Source organism: Carettochelys insculpta, chromosome 10 (assembly GCF_033958435.1).
Source record: "Carettochelys insculpta isolate YL-2023 chromosome 10, ASM3395843v1, whole genome shotgun sequence".
Taxonomy (NCBI): Eukaryota; Metazoa; Chordata; order Testudines; family Carettochelyidae; genus Carettochelys; species Carettochelys insculpta.
The window spans coordinates 31,727,729-31,751,121 of NC_134146.1; the positions used below are offsets into that span (position 1 = coordinate 31,727,729).

The following is a 23,393-nucleotide window of genomic DNA, read 5'->3' on the forward strand; positions in this document are numbered from 1 at the left end:
ACCGTGCCACTCTGCCTTGTGGCGGATGCGGCCTACTCCCTCCAGCCCTGGCTCACGTGCCCCTACATGAGCCACCTCAGCGCTAGCCAGGAGCAGTTCAACACCCTCCTGAACCATGCACGCCAGGTGGTTGAGTGGACTTTCGGCCGCCTCAAAGGCCGCTGGAGGTGCCTCCTCACCCGCCTGGACGCAGGGCTCCCCAACATCCCCCAGACTGTGGGCGCATGCTGCGCACTCTACAACCTGGAGGACAGCAAGGGGGGGACATTCATGCAGGGCTGGGCTGTGGAGGCTGGCATGGCCTACCCCCAGCCAGACTCCGCCCTGAGTCAACAAGCTGATCACGAGAGGATCCGGGTCCGGAAGGCCCTGCGGGTCCATTTCGACCAAGCTGCGAGGTGAGCGCCGGCAAGGCCAGCCTGGTGGGCCATCCACCGTGCCCCCCCACAATACACTACACTGCCCCCATGCCCACACTGTGTGCCCTGAGAGCACAAAACACGTTTGTTTTGTTTTAAATAAACCGAATATTCTTGAAATGCAACAAAAATGATGAACTTTTCTAAACATGAACGGGGAACTATGTACGTTGGGGGTGGGGTCAGCTACTCAAGTGGGGTGGGACAAGGCAACTATTTACAATAATGCGGGGGACTATGTACAAAGGAGGGGCCTGGGGGGCCCAGTCCTTGGTCCCCTTCTCCCCCTACTGTCCAGCGCCTGGCGTGGCGGGGTGCAACCCATGTCTGGGCCAGAGGCCCCATTGAGGCTGAGTGGGGGCCGGCAGGAATGGCTGGGGTGGCCCCTGAGCCCCGTGGTCCTCCTCTTCAGCAGGATCCAGGGCAGGTGGAGGGTGGTTGGGAGGGATGGCGGCCGGAGCAGCAAGGGGTATCATCTGCTCGGCGATGTGCTTGAAGCTCCTCATGAATGACCCCCAAGCCTTCTGGCACCAGGCCAGCACTCTCTCCTGCAAGTGGAGCCAGTGCTCCTCCACTTGCAGACGGTGCTCTGACACCTTCACCTCACATCAGAGGGTGGCAAGGAGCTGGGCATCAGCGGCTGCCTGCGGCTGGCTCCAGCAGTGGCGGGCTCATCCTGGGGCTGGTCCTTGCTCCGCCACCTGGCTGCCATGGTGCGACATCCCCGCTGGGCTGTCCAGCACGATGGACTGAAATTGCTCACCGCCACGCAGCTCGTCCAGATGGGGGTCCTTTTCAAAAGGATCCTGGCAACTTCGAAATCCCCTTCTTCCCCATGGCAGATAGGGATAAGGGGATTTCAAAATTCCTGGGGTCCTCTCGAAAACGACCCCCATCTGGACAAGCCACAGCTATTTCGAAGTGCTGTGGCTGCCGGCATTCTAATGAGGCACTGAATATGTATTTCAGTGCTTCATTAGTAAACTTCGAAATGGCCATTTGCATGGCCATTTTGAAGTTTTGGGCTAGCGTAGACATAGCCTTAGTGTCGAGAACCACAAAGAAGTTCTTAAAGAGCCTCATGCAGCTCTGGAGCCACAGGTTGCAGATCTCTGTCCTGAGGGATGGCAGTAATAGTTGCAATGATAGCCTCATCTGAGGACAATAGGGATGATGGCACTGCTCTCTGTGCCTGTCCCCATGCCAGAAGTTCCTGAGCATGGACTTCTTCCTCTTGAGAGTCTGGAAGAATCCCTTCCTGAAGAGCTTCTTGTGGGGCTCAGAGATGAAAGTAAAAAGCCTTTCTGAAGTCCCAGACACCTTTTGGGAGACCTGGGGGGGATGGGCAAGAGTTCATGCATTCTGTGGAAAAGGTGGTCCAGTGCTGTCTGGGACACCTGGATGGTCACAGGACTGGTGCATAAACACCTATTAGCTGTTGATGGGGTGTCTGTGTAGGCATCAAGATCAGTACCACATTCAAGGCTGTGTGTCCAGTGTTGAAAGTCCAGAGTTCCACAGGGAACAGCTGCCCTGGAGCAGCTGAGACTTGAGGATCAGCAGTGGCCAATGGCTGATGGTTTATGTTGTGTGCTTCATGAGTCGTGCCGCAACTGTGAACTTGACTGTGAGGCAGAGCTTCTCCAGTGCTTGTATCAGGTTGACACTCAAAGACATAGGTGCCCATAAGAGGATTCATGCTGGTCTCATGAACTAGCATCTGGGCAGCACACTGGACTCAATTATCTTTGGTATGGTGCCCATATTCTTGATGAATGGAAGGTGGCGCATGCCTCCAAAGGTCTGCTCTCCTGTGAAACTGTGTCTAAGCTCCCAGCCCAATAAATGAAGAGGGGTCAATGGTGCAGACTTATCTTAGTCTGACCCCAGCAGTCACATGCCAGGGTGTGGCATCTGGACCCTTCCCTCAATGGGCCCAGGTGCTGTTGAAATGGGGACCTGTGGCACCACATAACAGGCTTGCCCCTAAAACTGGGTGGGAACCATGTAGGCCTGGATGGCTGGTACCAGCAGTCATTATTTCTTGTGCAGTCTGTAGGGCCCCTGGCATAGAGAGCACTTGAATGTGGCTCAGGTTCTGTTCATGTCCGGGAAGGCAGGCGCAGAGTGGGCTTGGATGTTCTACTTTACCTGAGCTGGGCCCCATGAGCCCAAGAGGGACTGAGAGCTGCCCAATGTGGGTCTATGTTTTCCAGTAGATTTATTCCACTGTTTCCAGAATGAGGGTAACACCATCCTCTTCAACGGCTATGTCTGAGTCAGAAAGGGGGAGCAATGCCAGCTGGTAGACAGTAGTGCAGAGGCACTACCCCAGGACGTGGATGAGTGTGCGGGTGCCAACATCAGGGCCAACTCCATCAGGAGGACATGAACTCAAAATGTCTCCCTCCTTTTAGATCCTTAGTTTAAAGGAATTACAAATCTTGCACCTGTTGCTGATGTGAGCTTCGCCCAGGCAGGGCAATCAGCTCCTGTGTGGGTCACTGACTGGCATGGGCCACTTGCAATGACTATTAGCAAAGATGGTGGGAGATGTAACCTCATGCCCAGAACAACCCTAATCCTCTGGCTGCCAGAAACCAGGAGGGGGAACATAGGGATGGAATCACTCCAATTCCCGTATTGAGTACATGTTCCCTTTAGCTTTGGTACCTGAAATTTTTGGAGTAAGGATACTTGATTAGGTTGACCACTGGTCTGTACCATTATGGCAGTTCTTATGATGATCTGAAAGATCAAATTTAACACAGTGAATAGAATTACTTAGTTAATGTTTTAATTAGCATAAGATCCTAACAAGCTTTCAAGCAAGTCTGTAGGAACAGTGTCAGATTTCAATGAATTTACAATAATTTATTGGGTCCTGATCCTATAAAGGGGATGCTGAAGGCAATGCCATGCCTTGCAGGATCTAGCTCGAGATCAAACACAAACTGAAATCAGAAATAAAAGGTAAGATAGCCATTCACTGGTGCCCAATTCTACCCTCAGATATACATGTAACTCTCAACAAAGTCAATGGAAGTAGAACAAGCATATTTCACAGCAGAATTGTCTCTTGCTTTGCAAGCTTTATAAGACTAAATGTTATTTGACTTAAAAATGTACAAAGATGAAAAAGAGACATTTGGCATTTTTGAATTACATCAGTGAGAAACAGGGAATAGTATACATTGCAAAATAATTTATAAAAATTATGTCAAAAGGATTGTAGGCTTATCTTCCTTTTTGCACTATAAATGTGAAAAACATTATATGTGAGCTATGAACTTCCTTAAAACAATTGAAATGCTCTTTTTTTTAACCTCCACTCCTGTGGTTTAAAATGCCTTCGGCAGGTTGAAAGGATTTAGATAATTTGTTTTAGAAAGAGATAAGGGTCTGACATTTAACCCAAACCCAGGTGCATGTGGTTTCTTAAAAATGTCAAAAGATCATGTGATCTCAGTGTACAAAGTCTGAAAAACAAAACTTAGTTGAGTGTCTTAACTGAAATACATTTTACAGTAATTAGAAAGGGAAATATTTTTAGAAATATAAGTATTTTGCAGCTTGTTATACTAGCACTTCTAAACTATATGGCTTTAAGGTAAGTTTTAAAATATCCAGAAAGTTGTATCAGTGTTCAAAGCCTAGGTTACAAAGCCAAACTCAAAAGTAGGTCTTTCTGTATGGCCCCAGTTCAGCAAAGTACTTTATCATACAAGTAGCCTGACTTCACTAGGCTTGATTCCTTGGGTTAATAGAGGCATGTGGTTAAGTACTTTGCTGAAGGAGGGCTTTTACTAGTGCAAATCAGTCGATCTGTATACATAAAAGAATGCGCTAAAACGTGTTAAATTCTTTGTAATACAGTGGTCACATATTAAACTTCTGTTTATATTTCATGTGTCATAACTTGCATGAAAATAATTGCAAAATATGGCTCTGTCACTAAGTTACACCAGGTTTTTATACACCTCCTTTCTAGCAGAAACTCCCAGTTTTGGGACAGGTCAGAGAAATGGGATGAAGAACACTCAAAAGTGAAAAAAGATCTAAGTAACAAAAGCTGGTTATGAGCATGCTACATGATGCAAAGCTACTTGTACTCAGCCCTGCCAGCCACTGAGAGTTTGGGGTTGGAGACCATAGCTCTGAGAGATCAGTCCTTCCAGAACAGCTAGTCCCCACCCTTTGACAAAAATGACATATCTTCTTACATCATGGGCCGGAGTCAGACAATACGCGAGCATAGGGAGAAAGGGATAAACTGATAAAAAATATTTTACTATTCTTCCTCAAGAAAACAGCCATACATTACAATGTAGTTAGGATTAAACATCCTCTCCTCACTTTAAACATCCTAATTATTTCATAGCTGTAACTTACTAATACTGAGTCTGACAGAGTTTGATTTTTTTGACTTTCTGGGCAAGTATTGCCTTTTTTTCCCTTACTTTTGAGAAAGGAGACGTTGAGGGAAGCTACAAAAAGGTTTTGGGAGGCCAGCAGTTGTTCATTCTTGTTACAGGAGGAAAGGTAGAAAAGTCAATAAATTGTGTCACAAGTTTATTTGTAAATTCTATTTCCGATATACTTGTGTATAGATGGTACATTTTTATATTTCCATAACAAAACCAAAAGATCAATATTTTATGATCAATAATATGTTGGAAGAGCGGCATGAGAAAAAAAATAAAACTATTTTATAGTACTAAGGCCACAATAAAGTCTTCTCTTTGGGGTCAAACTAAAATTACATTTGTGGTAATGCTTTAAAAATTCAATATTTTTATATACATAAAATATATTCTTATAGGTAGTCATCTCGTTAATAAAAAACGAACAAACTATTTTTTCTCATATTAAATTACAAAAATTTGCCTTGAGGAAGTGGGCAACCATAAAACTTTTCAGTTTAAAAAAAAAGTTACTAATCCTTCCTAATAGGAGTTCTTCAAGATGTGTGGTCCCCATATATATTCCACTGAAGGTATGTATGTGTTCCATGCATCAAAGTCTAGATAATTCATGCAAGCAACGTTCATTGAATGTGCCCTTGTTATTCTCATGCTGTGTGCTAAAGATATGAAGGATGGGGCAGACTAATGCCTCCCTCATTCCTCCTTACCATGAATGACAGATTACTGGAAGCAAAAGGAAAGAAGAGAAGGTAATGGATTACTGCTGGAGACCACATATCATGAGGAATTCCAATTACAAAATATGAATAACTTCTCTTTCTTCTTCAAGCACTGGTCCCTATGTGTATTCCACTGTGGGTGACTGACAAGCACTACACAGAGAGGACGGAGAGGTAAGGATGTAAGTGGTATGGCTATTTGAAGAAATGCCATCCAAAAGGCTTCACTAGTGGAAAAGACTAGGAGCAATGCATAGCATCGCAAAAATGAGCAGCGGGAACTCCACATTGCGGTCTTGAAAATATCAAGCAGAAATACTTCCTTTAAGTGATGCTACTGAAGGAACGTACCCACATGTGGAGGAGGAATGTGTGCCAGCTAATTACAAAGTAGGAGACAGCCAGAGATCCACTTGGAGATCTTTAGAGAGGAAAATGCTGGACGTCAGGCTTTATCCACCATGGCAACAAAGAGCTTAGATAATGTTTCACCTATTTTGTTTTCTGTAGGTACAAATGCCAAAGCTCATCTTACAAATAATGAAGTCTCTTCTCAATGCTGGAGATGGGGAGAATAAGGAAGAACACAGGTAAAGTGGACAGTCTGGCTTATTTGGAATGCCAAAATTTCTTTTGAAGTGAATTTTGAATATTATTTTAGCAAAAGGCAGGAAGCAGCTCTGCAGGCCACGCATTGAAGCTCTATCCTTGCACTCACTTGCAGGCTCCACCACCATTTTTCTCAGTGTCCTGGAATCAGAGCCAATGAGAGCGGTGGGAGTTGGTGAGTGCCTGCAAGTGCAGGGTGGCACACAGCCACCTGCACCCCTCACAGGAGCTGCACCAGACAGGTGCCCCAATCCCCTGCCTCCTCCTACTTCATACCCGCAGCCCATTCCTACATCCAGTAGTTCTCAACCAAGCCTTGTATCATTATCACTGTCCTCCTCCTGCATCCTATCTCCTGCTCTAACCCTGCAGACCCAGCCCACTCTCCAGCAACTCCCTGACACTCACTGACAACTAATTTTTGGCCCCATCCCAGAGCATATGTCCCTTTCAAAAGGACATATATTTGTGCTTCATCGACTATGAGAAAGTGTTCGACAGAGTAAAACATGAAGAAATGATGAAACTGTTGGAAGAAATGGATATAGATGGGAAGGATTTGAGAATAATTAAAAACATCTACTGGGGACAGACAGCAGCCATCCAGGTCGAAAAAAACCTTAATAGATATGCGAAGATAAAACAAGGAGTGAGACAAGGTTGTGTTCTTTCACCTGATCTTTTTTAACTTGTACAGCGAAAGAATAATGCACAAAATAGAAGGTCTGCCAGGATTAAACATTGGAGGATGTAACATCACCAACCTGAGGTATGCAGATGATACTGTTTTAATAGCAGAAAGTGAAAAAGATCTTCAGGAAATGCTTAACGTTGTCAATAAAGAAAGCGAGCTGAAGGGACTCAAGCTGAACATCTCAAAGACCGAAGTAATGGTTATTACGAAGACGAAGGTACTGCCAACATGTAAGGTACTAGCAAATGGAACAGTTCTTCGTCAAGTGAATAAATTCAAGTACTTAGGATCCTATATCACATTCAGTGGTAGATGTTTAACTGAAGTGAAATGCAGAATCGCTCAAGCGAAAGCAGCATTTCAGAAAATGAGAAGCATTCTCACAAACAGATCTTTATCATTGGAGGTTAAGAAAAGAGTGCTGCGATGTTATGCAGAACCAGTCCTCATTCATGGATGAGAATCATGGACTATCAGCAAACAAGTTGAGGAGTACGTCGAAGCCACAGAAATATGGTTTTTAAGAATGATGTTGTGCGTCTCATGGACAACCAAAAGGACGAATGAGTCTGTATTAAATAAGCCAACAGCAAAAGAACACTGTTAAATAGGATAAGAACAAGGCAGGCAAAATTTATTGGCCATATAATTAGAAAGTCTGTACTTGAAAATTTAGTGACAACAGGAAGGTATAATGGAAAGTGAGGACGAGGCAGACAATGTGAGAAAACATTGGATAGTATCACTTCATGGTTGCATTGCCACAGTACTGTGGAGATGCTCCAGAGTACTCGTAATAGATGGCGTGGAGGACCATGATCGCCTACACTAATCAGCATGGCACAAATGAATGAATGAATGAATCCCAGAACATAGGGGACCCCAACAAATCTACCATCCCCAAGCCCAGAAGAGTTAATCAGGCCTGGCTGAGCCTCAACGCCCCTGCCCTCTTGGCATGGAGCTGCAGCGTGAGAGGAGTGTCCTTTTTTTTCCTTTTTTCTTTTTTTTTTTTAAAGTTCCGCTTCTCTGTTGGGGCTCACATTTGTGAGGGATCTTTTTTCTGCTCACTTGGGGGCCAAATTAATGAGGGTTGCTTTTTTGTTTTATTTTTTATTCTCACTTGTGTGGAGCCCCCAACTGATTATAATATGAGCCAGTGGCCCCCTGCCCAAACAGCGTTCTCCACCCCTGCCTTAGAGTGAGAAGATGGTTGGGACTTTATTAAATGAAGGACATTCCAAGGATTCCACAGAGGCCACTGAAGATAAGGATATAGCACTGGGAGACAGAAAGAAGTAGGCCAGGGTCCCCTATCTCTACCGTGGGAATGAAAATGATCCAATGATTTCTGCGATGTCTCCATCTTCAAAATCAAGATCAAGATGGGGAATGAGAGGGAGAGCCCTTGAGCTCGACTGTGTCTCTTCAAATATCTTGATGATGGTGATGGGGCCACTGCTCCTAACGCTCTTTTAAAAAAAGCATCACAGGTTTGGAAAATACTAACTCCCCTTGACTGCAAAGCTAAGGTCACCACCATCAAGTGTCCAGGGTTATCCACATCTCATCTGACTGAAGCTATCAGTACCAAAGGAACAGTTGACAGTACTGGTACCAGCCTTGACTATACACTGGTTCTGGAAAAAGGCACTGATACTGAAAGTGAAGTTGGTCCTGGGCTAGCAGACATAGAGGCTGTGGCTACACTTGGCCAAATTTTCACAATGGCCATGCAAATGGCCAAATTGAAGAATACTAATGAGGCACTGAATTGAATATTCAGTGCCTCATTAGCATTAGGGCGCTTCCAGCTGTGGCGCTTCGAAAGTGCCACTTTCGAACGCATGCGGCTTGGTGTGGCTACATGGGGGTCCTTTTTGAAAGGACCCCACATGTTTTGAAATCCCCGTATTCCTCTCAGCTGAGGGGAAAAAGGGGATTTTGAAATGTGCGGGGTCCTTTCGAAAAGGACCCCCGTGTAGCTGCACTGAGCTGTGTGCCTTTGAAATCGGTGCTTTCGAAGAGCTGCAGCCAGAAGCAACCCAATGCTAATGAGGTGCTGAATATTCAATTCAGTTCCTCATTAGTATTCTTCGATTTGGCCATTTGCATGGCCATATAGAAGGTTTGGCCAAGTGTGGCCACAGCCAGAGTGTCAGTGAGTACTGGTACCAAAGATTTTATGCACATTAAAGATGCCCTCAGTTAAAGAAAATTAACGTCTTACATTTTAGGATCTGCAAATATTTGTCAAGTTTACAATTCACTTCATTAAAATAGATGGAAAGAATATCAGAAAATATTAACATAGTTTCATTTTTGTAATGACCAATTCTTAAACTTTTCAAACTTCACTTGCTGACCTATTGTTACAATTTGAATTTACAACTTTTGTAACCGATATATTGTCTGAAATATGTTTTGGAGCAGGAACCTTTTGCAAAACTTATTTGCCAGCCAAAAGTCTTCAGTTTTCAAATGAGATAGGCTTTCAAGAAGCCTGCACTAAAGAAGTCTTGTCTCTTCCAGTGAAGTCAACAGAAATATTGCCTTTGATTTTAATGAAAGTTGACTCAAGCCTTAATATCTTCACATGACCAACTACTGCCAGATTTAGTTGAAGGCATTAGAAGAGATTATATATAGTTGAAATTAAATATGTGAAACCACACTCTAAGGAATGATATTAACTTACCTTGCTGTGCTAAAGTTGATCTCAGCATTCCACTTTTTGACCAGATTTTTATTTGTCCATCCTCGCCAGCTGTAAACACAAAATTAGCACATTTTTTTCTAAAATTCAAGAAGTTTGAAATATATGTCTGTTTTATACTTTAATACGTTTAGGGCTTATATTTATTTATTTATTCTAGGGCTGTTGATTAATCGCGGTTAACTCACGCAATAAACTCAAAATATTCATCCCAATTAATTGCAGTTTTAATCAAGCTATTAAATAATAGAATACCAGTGGAAATCTATTAAATATTTTGGATGAGTTCTATACTTTCAAATATATTTATTTCAATTACAATGCAGAAAACAAAGAGTACGCTGCCCCCATTATTTACATTAGAAATATTTGCAATGCAAAAACTATAAATACAAGACAGAAGTATTTTGTAATTCATCTCATATGTGCACTGTGCAATCGGTTTACATAACATCATACAAAACAATGCAAAACTTTAGAGCCTACAAGTCCACTCAGCCCTATTTCTTGTACAGTCAGTTGTTAAGACAAACAAGTTTGCTTACACTTGCAGCAGAGAAGGCTGCCCACTTTTTATTTACAAGATCATCAGAGAGTGAGAACAGACATTTTCACGGGACTTTTGCAGCTGACATTGCAAGGTATTTAGATGCAAATATGCTGAACACTCATATGCCCCTTCATGCTTTGGCCACCACTGCAGAGGACATATTTCCATGCTGATGATGCTCGTTAAAAAAATGGGTTAATTAAATTTGTGACTGAACTCCTTACGGGAGACCTGCATGTCCCTGGCTCTCTTTATGTAATGTTTCCATATATTTCATGTTATAGCAGTCCTGTATGATGATTCAGCAAGTTGTTCGTTTCAAGACCACTTTGCAATGTGAGCTTTCTTAAAAACATTTCTTAAAATCTTGACCTCAGGTTTAAGAATCTTAAGTGCTTTTCAAAATTTAAAAGGGACAAAGAGTGGACCATGCTTTCAGAAGCCTTAAAAGAACACAACTCCAATGCTGAAACTACCGAACCCAAACTATAAAAGACAGACAGACAAAAAGAAAATCAACTTCTGCTGCTGGTACCTGACTCAGATGATGAAACCAGTCCACTCTTCTTTGGATTGTTACAAAGCAGAACCTGTCATCAGCATTGACACATGAGTGACATATGAGTCTTTAGTGCACCTAGTATGTAAATGTCTTGCAACACCAGCTACAACAGTGGCATGTAAACACCTATTCTCACTTTCAGGGGAAATTGTAAGCAAAAAGCAGGCAACACTGTCATGACAAAGAAATTGCACTACAGTACCTGTATTAAGTGAACTGTAAAACAGTAATTGTTTTATACTTTACAGTGTAAATATACGTAATTAAAAATACAGTGAGGACTGTACACTTCATATTCTTTTGTAATAGAAATAAATTTATTTGAAAATGTAGAAAACATCCAAAAATCTTAAAAACTGCTATTCTATTATTAATTGTGCAATTAAGCCCATGACCAATCATGATTAAATTTTTGCTCGCCTGACAGCTAATTTATTTATTTGCTAATTAGACAGACTATGTCTCATGAAAAATATCTTAAAATTGCTTTTCTGCAGCTGTCATCACAGCTTCCTCTCCACACAGAGTCCTGTGATCTTCCGGCCTGACTCTGCTTCTGAGGAGAACTAATAATTATTCAACTTCCCCTGGCTCTACATCCCTTATTTATCATTACTAGCACTGCTCATTTGTTTACAGTTCAATAACTCAGACATGATTTCTTAAGTCTGTGATGTGCAAGCTAGGCTACTGAGAGGGATGGATGAGTGGTCCTCCTCCATCTCTGTGGGCCACAAGATTGGTGTAATGAAGATAGTCTCCTGGGATAGGGTACTTTTGTTAAGTGCACTTGTGCACCTAGAATATGTGGGGTGTGCTAACTGAACCATAGCAGCACTTTGACTGGATGCAGAGGAAGTGCATGGCTCTCTCCGTCAGTGTTGTGTGCAATAAGCACACATCACACTTCACATCCTTGCTTTACATGTGTATCATTTTAGTAATACTGGCAAGAGAAAAAACACGCTGAATCTGGCAATCCTGTGCATGGGCAACAGTAAACATGGGCTCCACATACAACCCTGATGGGGTACATGCAGTCCATGGTTGCCCACCACTTCCTTAAGCTGTTGTAGATTAATAGAGTGTAGTACTATGGCACTTTTTTGCATGACAATAGGGTCCACACAGCCACACACTCTATTTCAGGCTGGCATGCTTTACACTTATATCCTGGCTTGACGTGTACTGTACCATTACTATCTTTGAAGTTATTTTGCATATGAACTTCATATCTTTAAACTATAAACTTTCTTGCAAATGTATCTTTTATTTTGATTTCCATGTTTAGTTTTTTAACAAAAAAAAATTTTACCTGTGACCAACGCTGTTCCTTCATAATTCCATCTTCCTGCCAGCACAGCTCCACAGTGAGCTTCTACACTTTTCTCCAGTCTTCCTATCTTTGAAATCAAATGGAATTTGCCTAAACAAAGTTAAGTAAGAAAATTAGATATCTTATTTTTATATGGTGCCCATTACCATAGCATCTTGTCCTCCAGCGTTTTAAAAAGCTGGGTTATTTTCTATCACAACTGTGAATTGATCCAGGGTCTTCACTGAGTTGTCCATATTGATCCCCTTCCACTCTTGATACGATTTAGAATCCTGTATGGTATATGAATAGTTTAAATTTTTCCATCCAATGTGCACTACTTTCCACTTATCAACACTGAACTGCATTTGACACCACATTGCACATGCAAGTAGGTTGGTTAGGACCCTGTAACGTTTCTCTCAGTTTTCTTTGAACTTGACGAACCAAAATTAGTTTGTGCCATTTCACTGCCCTAAAACTTTAATGCATATGTAACTTTCACTAAATTAAAAGAGCCTCAAAGCAAGGAATTCCTACCTCTGACCCCCCTCTCTCTTGGTGTTTGAAAGTCCACTAAGAACCAAAAGGTAAAAGCTGGTACAAACTGACCATCATGCTGGAGAGTGTGCTTCTCTGAGAAATTAAAATAGTCAGAAATGTTGGTCTGCATTGGGCATTTTGGCCTGCTTCCATTGAATGCACTGGCAACACTATTACTAACTTCAACAAAAACACAAACAAGCCTTTCTTTCCAAATGATACATGCTGTTTGATCTAGAACATGGGTGTCCAACCTTTTGGCTTGCCCGGGCCGCACTGAGTGAAGAGGAATTGTCTTGGGCCGCATATAAAATACACAATATAGTTAATGTATATAAATCACATAATAATGTTAAAAGTTTATGATCTTGTGGGGCCGCTTTACTAGCTGTCCAGGGCCATGGGTTGGACACTCCTGATCTAGAATTTTTACTTAGGCATGACAAGAGGAAGATCAGCTTCAAGCTGGACTAAAGATCAAATGAAGAATGAGAGCCCTGGAAGAGCTTGACTTATAACTGGCTTAAACTACACAATGATCCAGAGCTAAATAACCTTAATAACTAAACTACCAGTAAACCATTTTAAAAAATATTTATATAGTACTATCACTAATGCAACTGAAAACAAAAACAAAACAAAAAACAAAGGGGAAACCAAATATCTGAAATGTTACAGAGCAAAGATTCCAAGACGTGACATCTGGGACAAGAGAAGCAACTGGGGGAGACATGGGTTTCAGCAATCCATACAGAACCTCCCATTTGATGGACTATACTACTCTTGGAACAGACATTTATTTATAATGACTCAGGCATGGTCTGTCTTGATTTTTGAGAGGATTCTGCTGATGCATGAACCTGTCAAGAAGTCAAATATCACGTCTCCTGACCAAAACAGGAGAAAAGCAACAGAAAATGAGCCTCTAGAAAGGCACTGGAGAGAGAAGAACTGGTAACACTTTCTGTTCCGTCTGGTGGGGAACAGGTCCAATCAGAGAGTTGCCCACTTCTGGAAGACCATTCTGACAACCTCCAACCACTCATGGTGCAATAAGGAGGACGTAATGAGATGATTTGCCAGCATGTTCCAGACACCAGATAGGTGCCAAGCTTCCAGGTGGATTTTATGCTGAATGTAGAAATCCCACAGATGGAGGGCCACATGGCACAGAGCTGACAAATGAGCTAGCCCAGCTCTCATATAAGACAGCCACGAATTACTTCCTGGACTCGTCTAGAAGCAAGTACGCAATCTTGGCCATGGACTGCCAAATATTAAATAATAATGGTGAAGCAAAGCCAGACAGTTGGCCCTCTCAGCTGGAGGCTGGATATAGCATATGATTTTCTGCCAAAGAGATTGAGCCTCTCTCCTTATTTTCAGGCGTCAGTCCCAGCTGGCCCTGTCTATTGTGCTCATTGGCTGCCAACACGACCAGTGAACTTGGGGAGGAGTGGTTGTGATGATATTCAAAACCCTGAGTGGAGTTGAAGTGTTTTCTTTCCATTGCTTGGAAGTGGGGGTGGGGAGGGGCGAAGGCAGAGAAGTGAGTGTCTGCCACAGAGCCTTGATTAGTTTCACCTCTCCCTCATGTAGTAGCAATGCCACCCTAGAAGGAGCTGTTCCACTTAACACATTGAACTGGATGTCTGAGGGCTCCATCAGCTCCAGGTTTGATGCCACTCTCTTCAAAAGCTCCTGGTCAGCCCTTACATCATCCTCAGGACTGTATGAGAAGTTCCTACTGTTACCTTACTGAACAAAGATGATGAAGCAAGTACAAGGGGGTCTTCCAACTCCACTGCTTCTGCCAGGGAAGGCTCGACTGTGACCCACTGTCCCTGGGGAGAGCTTCCTGTGACCCAGAGTGAGAAGCCAGGTGAGAGACTTTCACTGAACCTTTTTTCAGATGCCTCAAGAATGACCAACGTCCCTCTGATGAATAGGGAAACCCACATGGGTTCCATAATTGCCAGGAGGCTCACCACTGGAGAAATGGATTAGTGGGCACAGTTCAAATGAGACCAAAGGTCAAAAGGGGAAAATAAATGTCATTTTTTGCACATATGCATTAAAAAAAAAAAGAATTTATTCTTTGGATAGCATGATCACGAGTATGTACATGCAATCTTACATATAAAAAGGTTTTTGTGAACAGCCTAGAAGACAATATACACATGAAGACATCTGATAACATCATGGTAACCACAACAGCAAAGTTTAAGAAGTTTATATTATGAAAAGACTGAAATATGTTTAATAATATTCAGAGCTTTCTCATGCTTTATTTTACATATTGGACTGGACAAATATTTTCAATCTTTAAATAAGTCAGTAACAAAGGCAAATAAATAACTGAACAGGCTTTGAAAAACAGAGGGTTTTCTGGTAGATTTTTCCCAGAGAGCAAAAAAACTGGGAGCAAGTGCTATTGATGTGTACAATATTATTCAAAGCCTCTATTTGAATTTAAGCATTAACACTACTAAAAGATGACGAAATTGTATATAAAACATCCACTGGACCTTTTGTGCGCTCATTTTTTCTTTTAAGATCTATGATTCTAAAAGTAAAGAACCTATTGAGCCATCCAGCACACTTCCTGTCAGATTTCTTACAGTATATACTCAAGTGATTCTTCCAATCCAGTGTTATAAATCTACTTTCCCTACATGTCAGATGAACTGATAGCAAAAAAGACAGATTTCCAACAAATAAAGGAAATTATGAAGAAATGTACAAAACCAAAATACATGGGCTGAATGTGTAGCTTTGCAATATGGCACAGATAGTGCATTCATGGAGGCAAACCACTCTCATATGACTAGCAGTAGCAACAGTTTTGCAGCACCAACCTACCGACACCGAGGGCTTGTCTACACCACCACCTTCCTTCGAAGGAAGGATGGTAATTAGGGTGTTGGGAGTTTACTAATGAAGTGCTGCCATGCATAGGTAGCACTTCATTAAGCAAATTCCCCCCCACAGCAATTTCAAAGTACTGGTACGCATCTAGCCGCAGCTCACCCGCCAGTACTTCAAAGTGCTGAGGCAACTTTGAAGTCCCCTTACTCCGTTTGAGGTGTTATAGCAACCTGTATAGTAATTTTAATTTACAGATATCCTGCTGATGCTTACCTTCAATAGTATTACCTGTGAACGCTTGGGGCTTGTCTACACTACCACCTTCTTTCGAAGGAAGGATGGTAATTAGGGTGTTGGGAGTTCACTAATGAAGTGCTGCCGTGCATAGGCTTCGAAGTTGCCCCAGCACTTCAAAGTATCGGCAGGTATGCCGCGGCTAGACATGTGCCAGTACTTTGAAGTTTAAAACTTCGAAGTTGCTGTGGGGGGGAATTTGCTTAATGAAATTCTGCCTATGCATGGCAGCACTTCATTAGTAAACTCCCAACACCCTAATTACCATCCTTCCTTCGAAGAAAGGTGGTAGTGTAGACAAGCCCCAAGCATTCCCAGGTAATACTACTGAAGGTAGGTATCAGCAGGATAACTGTAAATTAAAATTATTATACAAGTTCCTATAACACCCAATCATGAATCACCCATAAGCACGACACCCAGGCATTTTTTTTCCATGATGCAGCACTAGACATGCAAGGTACACGTAGCAAATTACATAGGCACAAGAATACAAAATATTTAAAGATCTCACCCTGTATAGCAACACAGTATTGATTTCATTAACGTAGTAATGAATGTGAGAAGCTTCCAGATCTAGTACTACTTAATATCTGCAAATACAGATGGCCTAACTTTTTAAAGAATACAATGGTACATTTATTCTTGTATTTCTCAGGTAACTTCCTAAAATTTATAGTCAATACCATTACAAATGTTACAGTAGATAAAGCACCAAAAAAAAAAAATCCAGTTACACTGCAAGATAAACTAATTAAAGAGATTTTAAGGATGGAAAACTTAATACTAATTGTAAAGAGAAATTATCTTATGAAGATAAGTAAACTCTATTTTAGTACAGTAGGCCCTCAATTTACACAAGGGTTGCGCTCCCATGCACCCTCGCATAATTGGAATTTTGCATAAGTTGGGAAGGCAACTTTTTTCTCTGGTGGATGCACGTTCTGCAGTGGGGAAGTAGCAGGAGCACCTGGAGTTCCTTTTGAAAGGTAAGTCCTCAGGTTGGGAGGGGGACAGTCGGGGAGGGTTAAGCTTGGCAGTGGGCTGGGGCCGTGGGAGGGGTACAGGGAAATTAAACCTGGGGTGGGTTAGGCCTGGGGGGGGCAGGGGAAGGTGGAATTGAGCCAGAGCAACATGGGGGGCAGTGGTTGAACCAGGGTGGAGGGTTTGAGCTAGAGCCATGAACAAGGGAAGTGAGCCAGGCTCCTGGCGGGTTGAACTGAGGCCATGCACATGTGGGTTGAGCCAGAGCTGTGTGTGGGGGGGAGATTAGCCAGAACTGTGCTTGGGTGGTGAGTACATAGGAGTGGGGGGGGTTTTGAAACAGGGCCAGAGAGAGGTCGAGTTGGAACTGCCTGGGAGGGGTGGTGAGCTGGAGCCAGCGACGGGCGCAGGGGTTGGGGATGAGTCAGAGCCGTGCATGGGTGGTGAACAGGGCTGGAAGGGGGATTGAACTGGGGCCGCTCAGGGCCGGGGGCATTGAGCCAGGGCCAGGGGGAGAGGGATTCTGAGTTGCGCTTAACTTGCGTTAATGCAAGTTGCAAGGGCCAGGGGCAGAGGGATTCTGAGTTGCGCTTAGCTTGCATTAATGCGAGTTAAGCGCAACTCAAAATTGCACATTTTTAGGGTTTATAGGGCTTACTGTACTGACAAAATCACACACAGAACTGCAAATTTGTCTTATCAGTGAAACCTAAACAGTGTAATCAAGTGAAAGTATAAAAGCATGCTGTTGTAGAACCTGATCTTGCACCATTCAAGTCAACGGGTGTTTTTCAACTGACCTGGAAGTAGCATCAAATCTGTGAGTAAACTGACCCAGGTTTGCAATGTCCTGAAGAACAGATAAAACTAGACAACGAAGGTTAATTGCCAAACACATCTCATAAATTCACCAACTTATCCTTTTCTGTTCATTTTGTCCAAAAATTTTTCAAAACCGAGTAGAGGAAATGTGTTTTGTGAAACTGCAGAAACTATCAACTATAAATATTTTATTTTAAATCATCCTTTAAAATTAAAGGAAAGTTTCTTCCTGAATTATAAATAGAAATAGAGACCATTGCAGATAAGTTCAATTGTACTTACTGAAATAACATCTCCTAAAAAAAATGCAGTTTGAAACACAGATTGTTAATTGAACTAGAAACTATTTGTTCAGCAACAATGGAATGACAGGAAAATTCAAAAACCAACGAAATGACCAATAAGGATTCTAGAGACTGACATATTTTCTCAAAACATCATCTTGTATCAGTCTTACCTCTGTGTGTAAAGATTGCTCAAGTGATAATTCCCAGAATTGTATGAAAATAACTTGTAAAGACTCTGAAGCTGGCTTTTCTCCCACTTGCATGCCTGTGCTTTTAGAGGAGGGGTGGAAGGAGGAGGAAAAAGAAAAAAAACATCTCTCTTGATGCGATGCAAAGGCTCCAGGTACTGGGGCTGTTTTATGATGAGCTATATCCAGCCACATCTGGAGTACTGTGTCCAGTTCTGGGCCCCCAATTATCGGAAGGACGTGGATACACTGGAGAGGGTCCAGTGGAGGGTGACCAAAATAATTAGGAGGCTGGAGCATATGACCTATGAAGAAAGGTTGAGGGAATTGGGACTGTTTAGTCTGCAGAAGAGCAGACTGAGGGGGAAGTTGATAAGACCTTCAACTTACTGAAGGAAGGTTACAAAATGGTTGGAGAGAGGCTGTTCACAGTGGTCATGGATGGCAGAATGCAGAACAATGGCCTCAAGTTGCGGTTGGGAAGGTCCAGGTTGAACATTAGGAAAAACTTCTTCAGTAGGAGGGTGGTGAAGCATTGGAATGGTCTACCTAGGGAAGTAGTGGAGTCTCCATCCCTGGAGGTGTTTAAGTCTCGCCTCGACAAAGCCCTGGCTGATCTGATCTGATGGGTTTGGTCTTGCTGAAGCTCTGGCTGACCATGGCCAGACGGCCCACACCCTCAAGCAGGTGTGGGTGAAGGTCAAAGAGCTCCACCAGGGCTATGTGCATGTCCAAGACAAACAGTGGAGTTTGGGGTCAGGGATGGCCACCTGCCCCTTCTTCATAGAACTTGACAACCTGTTCAGGGGCAACAATGCCACACCCAGCTGTGCCACAGTCGCCACTTGGGAGGAGCGCCCCCCACCAGAAGCAGCCAGTGGCAGAAGAGCCAGGAACCCTGCTGGAGCCAGACCAGGACCTGCTGTCCAACCCACAATCCAGCCAGGGGACACTCGCCATACCCCTCGACTCAAGCCCCTCTAGTGCTTCCCCCTCGGCATGAGTGTCACTGGACCTCTTCACAGGACTGTCTGGTGACCACCGTATGGTTCACAAAGCCCCGGGCTGTGGGGGCAGGAGGGGCATGCTATGGGCCTCGCCCGGATAGCTCAGGCTGGAACCCATGCTGTGGGTGCAGCCTGTGTGCCCATGTACATGGTGGTGCATCCCACCCACACCCAGTAGGCAGACCCTGGGCCTGGCTTCCACCCTGCTGCAAGCCGCATGGGCCCTGGAGGAGGAGTGGCAGCCTACCCCTGCCATGGCTACTAAAGGGACAGCTGCATCAGTGATGGCCCAACCCCAAGCACACAAGCAGGGACTGCAGCTCTTGGCTCACGGGCACGGCCGCACGCAACAGGCAGTATCTGCCTCCGTGGACAGTACTGCAAGCTGCATGCGCATGGGTGGGTGGGGACAGAGGGCCCAGGGAGGGCACAGCTGTGCCCAGCTCACTCACCAGCCATGCTGGGAACCCTCCATGGTCACCCTTGTCCCCCAGCCCACTAGTGCAACAGGCTGGGTGCGGGCTGCAAACAGACCATTCCCGTGACACCAGAGGCTCTCCATGCAGTAGGGCCAGCTGTGAGGGGGCATAGGCGTGTGCACCTGGGACAGGTCCATCTCATGTCTGAAGGTGGCAGCTGCTGCTCACAAAGGGCAATGCTTCAGGGGATGTGCTGCTGGAAAGACTCACCTTCTCCACCTCTCCCCTTACAGCATTGTCCAAGGGCTGAGCCAGCCCCACTGTGCACCCAGGCAGCCCCACAGAGGAGCTGGAGCTGGTGCAACCTGGAGCAGCGCCCCTGTGAGACAGCAGCTCACCAATGGCAGGGCGTGCCCATGCCTGGAGGGGACATCGCCACCTGGAGAACAACACCCTCTGTGCTTACTTGGCTGCCCTCTGGCAGCAAAATGACTTGATGGGGCAGTGGATGCAGCAGGAAGAGGAGGGGCAGTGGGAGCTGGAGCAGACACGAGCCTCCGACCAGTGGCTGGCCTGGGTCGACTGCCTGCTGGACCTCTTGGAGGCTTGGCTGGCCTGGACAACCATGTCTGCAGCCCCTGCCGCTCCCTTTCCAACTGCCGCCAGTGCTCCCCCTTCTGGTCCAGACCCTGCTGCCTCTGGTCCCACCTCTGATCTGGAGCTAGTGGGGTGCCACCAGACCCGCCTGAGCCCCTAAGGGGGCAAGGGCAGGTGGGGCACAGGGCACCACAGGTGTGCTCCACAGGCTACCTTTTGGCGGGTCATCCTCCTAGATGCGGTGGAAGACACCAATAAGGATGAGAGATGCTGGAAAGACTCTCCTTCTCACCAATAAGGATGAGATAAGGGCCAGCAGCAGCTGGTCCTTGGTGCAGGGCAAGCCGGGGGCTGCTCTGACATGCTAGTGGTCTGGCAAGACACGTTTCTCACTCAAATGGCTAGGGAGCCCTGCAACGGGCTTTGCTGTCCCTCCAGGAGGTATGCAAGCCTCGGCCTGGGCAAGGCGTTTCGGTAGGGGGAGTCCCTTTAAGGACATGTGGGGCCAGCGGCCCCAGAAGCGCTTGCCCTCCATGCAGGTCTCACTTCTGGAGTTTCAGAGCCACTTTTGTCAACAAAGCAGCTGGTGCATGTGGACGCTGTTGACAGAGCAGATCAAAATATCAACCCACTTTTACATGGACGCAATCTGTTGAGAGAAGTTTTGCCAGCGAATCTCTTCTGACAGTGACTTCTGTTGACAGAGGCATCTTGTGTAGATATAGCCAAAAGAGTAAGATAACTACTCCGTAGTATTTGAAAGTGCAAAATTAGCTGTTGATAAATGTTTACTCTTTACATCACAACCACTGAGTACAGCTGTACACAATAGCTGAGTCTGAATATGAGTGCCCTTTCAAAAGGGTGAAAATCGAAGTTCGGCCGTCAAAATGGCAGCCGTCGAAATGGAGCACCTGATGCCATTCTAGGATCAGCGTTTCGATCTGCTCTTTCGAAGTGCCGCAGCAGCTCTTTCAAAAGACAGCATCCACATGACTCCAAACCCTCTTTCGATAGAAGGGAGGCAGGAAACACCGCGAACGGGGTCCGATGGCTGACAAGACCTTCTGGGGCTGCAGCCAGCTGCACCCTTTAAAGGGCCCTATCCCTTCACCGTCCACTCCACACGAGCTGAGCGATGCCCAGCCTTTCCCAGGGCAGCAGAGCCCACCTGTGCCCATGATGGAGGCACAGCGACAGCTCCTGCAGGAGGACACCCTCATGATGGATGCCCTGCTGGCAGTGCTGTGCACCATCGCTGCAGCTGCACCCGATCTCATCAAGTGGCTGGGCGGTCCCCCTGGGGCCATGGGGCTCCCCAACCCGGGGCACCACTGGGCACCCTCCCGGGTGCCCCAATGCCTCCGGACCCACCCCAGCAGCTCCGACTGGTGGGAGCATGTGGTGCTGGCAGAATGGGGTGAGGAAAGGTGGCTGTGGAACTTCCGCATATCGAGACAGACCTTCAAGGAGATCCGCCAATGGCTTGCCCCCGAACTTCGGCACCAGGACACCCGCATGTGGCCAGCCCTCACCCTGGAGAAATGGGTTGCGATCGCCATCTGGAAGCTGGCCACCCTGGACTCCTACCACGCTGTCGGACAACAACTTGGGGTGGGCAAGACCACCATTGGGGCTGTACTCATGGAGGTAAGGTGGGGCTGGGTCACGCATCCCCCACCGGTGGGTTGGGGCGAGGAGAATCTATTGCTGCAAGCGGCCAGATGGGAGGGGGTCAGAATGGGCCCAAGGCGGGGGGAGACAGCCTGTCACCTGCACTAGAGCACGTGTCCCCCTCCTGCCCCCCGCAGATCATCAGAGCCATCAACACAATGCTGCTCCATAGGGTCATCCGCCTGGGGAATCTGGACAACACCATCGCTGGCTTCCAGGACCTGGGCTTTCCAAACTGCATCGGTGCTTTGGATGGCACGCACATCCTCATCCGCGCCCCGCCACACAGCGCCGACCAGTACATCAACAGGAAGGGCTACCATTCGGTGGTGCTCCAGGGCCTGGTGGATATGACGGGCCAGTTCATTGACATCTATGTAGGTTGGGCTGGCTGCACCCACGATGCCTGGTTCTTCTGGAACTCCGGCCTCTGCTGGCACATGGGGGCCGGCACCTTCACCCTCCAGCGAGAAATCCCGGTGGCAGAGGACATCATCATGCTGTTCTGCATGGTGGCAGATGTGCGTGGGATGTGGGCGCGCATGTGGGTCAGAGGTGGCCGTCGGCAAAGGCCTGCCTGAAGGCCTCCCTGATGCTGTGGCTGTCCCGATCGGCCTGGTGGATGGGGGCGGTGCCCAGCTGCTCATAGCTGGCGTTGGCCGGAAGGCCCCACCCCGGGGACACAGACATCCCCCTTTCCCTCCACAACATTGTGGAGGACGCAACAGGCGCCCACCACCTGGGGCATGTTAAGGACCCCGACCTCCAGCCATGTGTGGAAGCACCTCCACCGCCCCTTTAGGCACCTGAAAACCCGCTCCACAACATTGCAGGCATGGTTGAGGCGCTGACTGAATGCCTCCTGTGGGGTGGGGTTGAGGTGACCCGTGTATGGCCTCATGAGCCACGGCTGCAGCGGATATGCCGTATCTGCCACCCCCACCAGCACCGCACCCACACATCCACCACCCACCATCCCCTGGAGGACCACAGCACTGAGTGGTGAACATTAAAATAAACATTTATCTACACTATTCTTGTTAACTATGTACAGGGCGTGGGAACTTAACTTGGGGGGGTGGGAGGAACCTACCTTGGAGGGGGACAGGGGGAACTTAATTTGGAGGGGGGCGGGGCACTCATTCCGGGGCAGGGGAGGTGGGATGCAAGCCCCGTCTGCCCCTGGAGTCCCTGCCTCCCTGGATACGGGATCCCTAGTGGGGAGGAGTGGGGAGGTAGCACCGGTAGGTAATGCCAGAGAGTGGGCCCGGTGGGGGTGGGGCTCAGTCAGAGGAGCTGCTGGGGGGACCAGGAAGTGGGCAACATTGGCCGCATGGTCCCGGAGGGCATGGACAATGCCCTTGAGTGTGGTTAGCAGCCTCTCTCAGGCTGCCCTCCGCCACTCCATCTCGGCCTGGGCGAGCTGCAGGTGCTGTTCGGCCACCTCGGCTTGGCACTGGCTGGCTGGGTCCTCCTCGGCCTGGCAGAAGGCCCTCTGGCCACAGCCCCAATGGTACACCACGCCTCCGAAGGCTGTGGGGGGCTCTCTGGGACGAGGGACGGTGCTGGGCTCTCCCAGCCCATGGATGGTGGGGCTGTGTGGAAAGGAGGACAGCATGTCAGTAACGTACCCCGGATGGAGAGGACCCTGTCTATGGCCCACCCTCCCGAGCCCACCCCATGGGGCCCCCACCCCTCC

At 46.3% G+C, this 23,393-nt stretch overlaps 1 protein-coding gene across 1 annotated transcript in view; it reads right to left on the reverse strand.

Moving 5' to 3' along the window:
• IFT80 (intraflagellar transport 80) overlaps nt 1-23,393 on the reverse strand; it is a 139,933-nt gene that overhangs the window by 81,310 nt on the left and 35,230 nt on the right. The window contains exons 5-6 of the mRNA XM_075003704.1: nt 12,012-12,122; nt 9,567-9,635 (exon numbers count right to left, since the gene is read on the reverse strand). Coding sequence (XP_074859805.1) covers nt 9,567-9,635; nt 12,012-12,122 — 180 coding nt within the window. The remainder of the gene's footprint in view (nt 1-9,566; nt 9,636-12,011; nt 12,123-23,393) is intronic.